Here is a 3,778-nt window from a genome sequence, read left to right on the forward strand (position 1 = left end):
GCTTAACGATATTTCAAGTTGTAAAAATATATGTAATAATACGACTTTTGGCCACTAACATATAGTAGTTGCTAATTATGTCTATCGCATTTGGTGACAATTATGAGCTGTTTGGCTGCAAAAGAAAATTGCTACTTGAATTGAAACTAAAATCAGGAGAGCAGATAAAAAAAATGCCGTTTGGTGATTTTGTATTTGCGCACAAGCCGACAGCCTTCAAATTCAGATTATTATGAAATGCAGTCCATATTTCCAACACACCATTTATTCACGATTCAAATTATGGCAACTCTTCTAGAGCTGCTCTTATATTTCCAACACACCATTTATTCACCTGAGGCGTGTCTAGGAGCACATATCCATGGCACGCCTCCACGCTAATGACACAATCACGAACCAACATATTCACACGCGACACACGTACACACACATGCAATGGACACATCACTTGGCGCTGAACCCAGAGAAGAAGCGGTTGATGGCGGGGAAGACCTCCGGGCGGTGCGCGCTGACGAAGCGGCGGAAGGCGTGCTGGCTGTACCTCTCGCCCTCCTCCTCGTTCTCCGGCACCGCGCTCTGCCGGTTGCTCTTGCTCACCCTGAACAAAGCAAGAGAGCAAAACGGTTAACCACATGCATGCATCGAAATTCGAAATGATCCGATCGATCGATCGGGGCGGCTTGGAGGCCTCACCTGACGTCCGGGTTGAGGAAGACGTTCCGGGTGAGCTGGAAGACGCACATCCCCGTCACCAGCGACATGGCGCCGATCAGCGGGTAAACCTACACCACCACCAGGATCGTTAAGGCAAGATACAAAAATAACTCTGAAGTAATCGAACGGTCTTGCACGTACATCTGGCTTCAACCAACGGCCCATGTCGTCGTCGCCTGGCCTAGCGTTGCGCTCTGCGATGATCTAAACTCTGATGAAAGACGCTGCTGCTATCTTCTTTTCCCTCGTGTTCTTCTTCCCGGCCAATGGTTTGCCCGTTGTTTGTATGCAGAGATATATATACATACATACATACATGCCGTGCGTACGTGGGGCGGCGTCCAGCGAGGAGAGGGGGCTGCGACGACGCCTCGGACGACCGATTTCTGTGGGCGAGCGCGGGATCTATCGAGAAACCATGAGCGGCCTGCGGTTTTTGGAGCTCGTTCGTCAAAGGTTGAACAGTTCCCGTGTCAGGTCAGCCCGCCCGCCTCTCTCCCGCGGCCGATGCCAGGCCGGGTCAACGTTGCCGCACTGCCCATGCGTCGTCATCGTATCTCTTTCGTTTCGGTCGATGGGCACGTACGTACGTGCGTAGCATTTCCATAGTCAAAACTGGCGTCTTCATCGCATTCGGTGGAGACGAGGATACAGATAGATACGCCTGGATCTCTGAAACCATGGGAGCAAATCTGGTTTTGAACATTAATGATACATTGATACGGCATTACGGCGTGGCGTGAAATTTACGTTGACTAGTAATAATGTATGTGCAATGCACGTTTATATTAGGTAAGATATATCTGTTGCACGATGGTATTTGGTAAGATATCAATTATTTTTACATGGAAATAGTAGGATATTAATTACATGCCAGATTTCAAGGGATAGCATTGAGTCAAAACATGTTTATAACCAATGCCAGTGGTGGGTAATTAGAGCGTTAAACGTGTTTGGTGCTCAACATTGGAGCGATTTGAACCGTTAGATAACATGATTTGATGGTCGAGATGGTTTGGATCTGCCCATTTGAATCTTTTTATATTGGTATAGATGCAACCAAAAAAAAGGCCAGGAGGTGGAAACCCAATTTCTCTCTATTTTCGGACCCAGTTTCCCCCCAATCCAGAAGGTGGTGGAAACCACTCCACCACCTGTCTAGACATATAAGGACCCTTGGTGCCTTGGCCAACCCGACGTCCATTAAGAAGCTATCCACGAAGACGTGCTGGAGAAAGAGCTTTGAAAAACATTCTCACGAATAGCTTTCCTTTGGGCGTGTTAGATTGCCCACATGGTTATGACCGTTCGAGTAAATTCTTCACGTGTCATGGAGTCCATCAAGGAGAAGAGCCGTCGGTTTTGAAGAATTGCAATGTAGGTCAACGATCAATTCACCCCTAGTGCCCACACATATCTCGGCATCGCACAACTGATTAGCGAGTGCCCCATGAATCTCCCGCGCCACATAATTCGCGGGTCTTTATCAAAAAACATAATTCATGGGTAATACTTTTGGCCATGTGTCTTTAGCTAGAACATCTCGTGTTACAAGTGAATATTGTGCAAGCCTCCACAGAAACACCTTCGGCTTCGAAGGTACACACATTTTTATAATTTCTCCAGTGGCCCACATCGCTGGTCGACGAGCTTAGCCTCCCCTCTAGCCGTTCCTCCCACCGTTGCTTTGTTTTCGCAAGCATCTGGTAAGCCGAACGACCGGTGAAGATTACAATCTTTTCAAAATGCCATGCCCAGAAATCTTCATATAGCGGGGCGCTAATTGGGATCCCCTTATAATGCCCACGTCCATCAACAAAGAGTATTGTCGAAGTCAGGAGCTCCTATTCGGTGCTAGGCAGCAAGGAAGCTCCCCGGCGCACACACACCAACGCTAGTGGGCCGATCCATGTAGATTGCACATTTATTTCCCCCGGTTCGCTAAATTGCATTTAAAAAACAAAAACAAAATGATAAAATTCGCAAAAAATTCATGAATCCAAATAAGTTCACGTATTTTGAAAATATTCATGAAATTAAAAAATGATTTGAAAAAAATCATCAAATTGGTAAAAAAGTTAATGGATTTGAAACAAACATCAAATGTGAAAATTTTCATCATTACAAAAATATCATTGAATTTGAAAATAGTTCACCAATTTTGAAAGGTTCATCGATTTAAAAAAAATCAAATTTGGAAAATTTCATCATTACGAAAAAGATCATTGAACTTGAAAATAGTTCACCAATTTTGAAAAGTTCAACGATTGGAAAAAAGGTCATCAAATTATTTAAAATGTTCATAAAAATTGGAAAATTTCCACCAATGTGAAAAAAGTTCATCAAATTTGTTTTTTACATTTTGAGGAAAAATTAAAGAAAAAAGGAAAAAACATGAAAAATGTAACAAAAAAAGAAAGACAAAAAACCGGTCCAAAAAAAACCCACAACAAAAGAAGAAGAAAAACGGCTGGAGAAACTATACAAAACAATAAAAGGAAATATATTATCATGACGTGTCATTTGCTGGGTTGGTTAGTAAACATACGTTGGAGGTCGCCAGTTCGAATCCCAGCCACGCATGTTTTTAGCATATTAAACCAGAAAAAAAAGTGGAATGGGCCGTCCTAACAAGGGGTAGGGGTGTGCGCCGGTTTGTCAAATGATCTACAACCGCTAAATAGGAAACGCCGTCGAAGTCTCCCTCCATTCCAATGTGCCGACTAAGACATGTCAATAAAATTAGGTAGCCTTTACAAGATTATGGGCCTCTATATTAGGGGAGAAAAAAAATCTACTTATAGACGCAACACTTTTATATAATGAGTACAGTGTACCCGGCCCAAACAGCGAGATTCCATTGGACCCAAAATACGGAGGAGCCTCGCAAGTTCGTGACACACACCGGACGAGAAAAAACGGTGCCGGGCCGCCGCCCCTAAAATATCTCCGGGCCTCGCAAGGCGAGCTGCGGGAGCACGCAGACGAATGGGCCTCTGACAGCGGACCCCACCCGACGGGAACACGTAAACCACAAGATCCAGCCACGGCTAAAAAACTCCAC

The 3,778-nt window shown here is 44.5% G+C and overlaps 1 protein-coding gene across 1 annotated transcript; it reads right to left on the bottom strand.

Annotated features, from left to right (window-relative positions):
• Nucleotides 1-247: 247 nt before the first annotated feature.
• On the bottom strand, nucleotides 248-999 carry LOC119359176. The gene is made up of 3 exons (XM_037625483.1): nucleotides 856-999; nucleotides 694-782; nucleotides 248-598 (listed from the first exon to the last, which is right to left on the bottom strand). The coding sequence occupies exons 1-3, from the start codon at nucleotides 877-879 to the stop codon at nucleotides 445-447; spliced, it is 267 nt and encodes an 88-aa protein (XP_037481380.1). The 5' UTR covers nucleotides 880-999; the 3' UTR covers nucleotides 248-444.
• Nucleotides 1,000-3,778: the final 2,779 nt, after the last annotated feature.

This window comes from Triticum dicoccoides, chromosome 2A, assembly GCF_002162155.2.
Source record: "Triticum dicoccoides isolate Atlit2015 ecotype Zavitan chromosome 2A, WEW_v2.0, whole genome shotgun sequence".
NCBI lineage: Eukaryota > Viridiplantae > Streptophyta > Magnoliopsida > Poales > Poaceae > Triticum > Triticum dicoccoides.

What these genes read in the sequence shown, in the direction of transcription:
- LOC119359176 (XM_037625483.1), bottom strand. Translation starts at nt 879, where the DNA reads ATGGGCCGTTGGTTGAAGCCAGAT. An exon ending in GCCGTTGGTTGAAGCCAGAT is followed by an intron (nt 783 to 855) that starts GTACGTGCAAGA and finishes GTGGTGGTGTAG; the next exon opens with GTTTACCCGCTGATCGGCGC. An exon ending in TTCCTCAACCCGGACGTCAG is followed by an intron (nt 599 to 693) that starts GTGAGGCCTCCA and finishes TGCTTTGTTCAG; the next exon opens with GGTGAGCAAGAGCAACCGGC.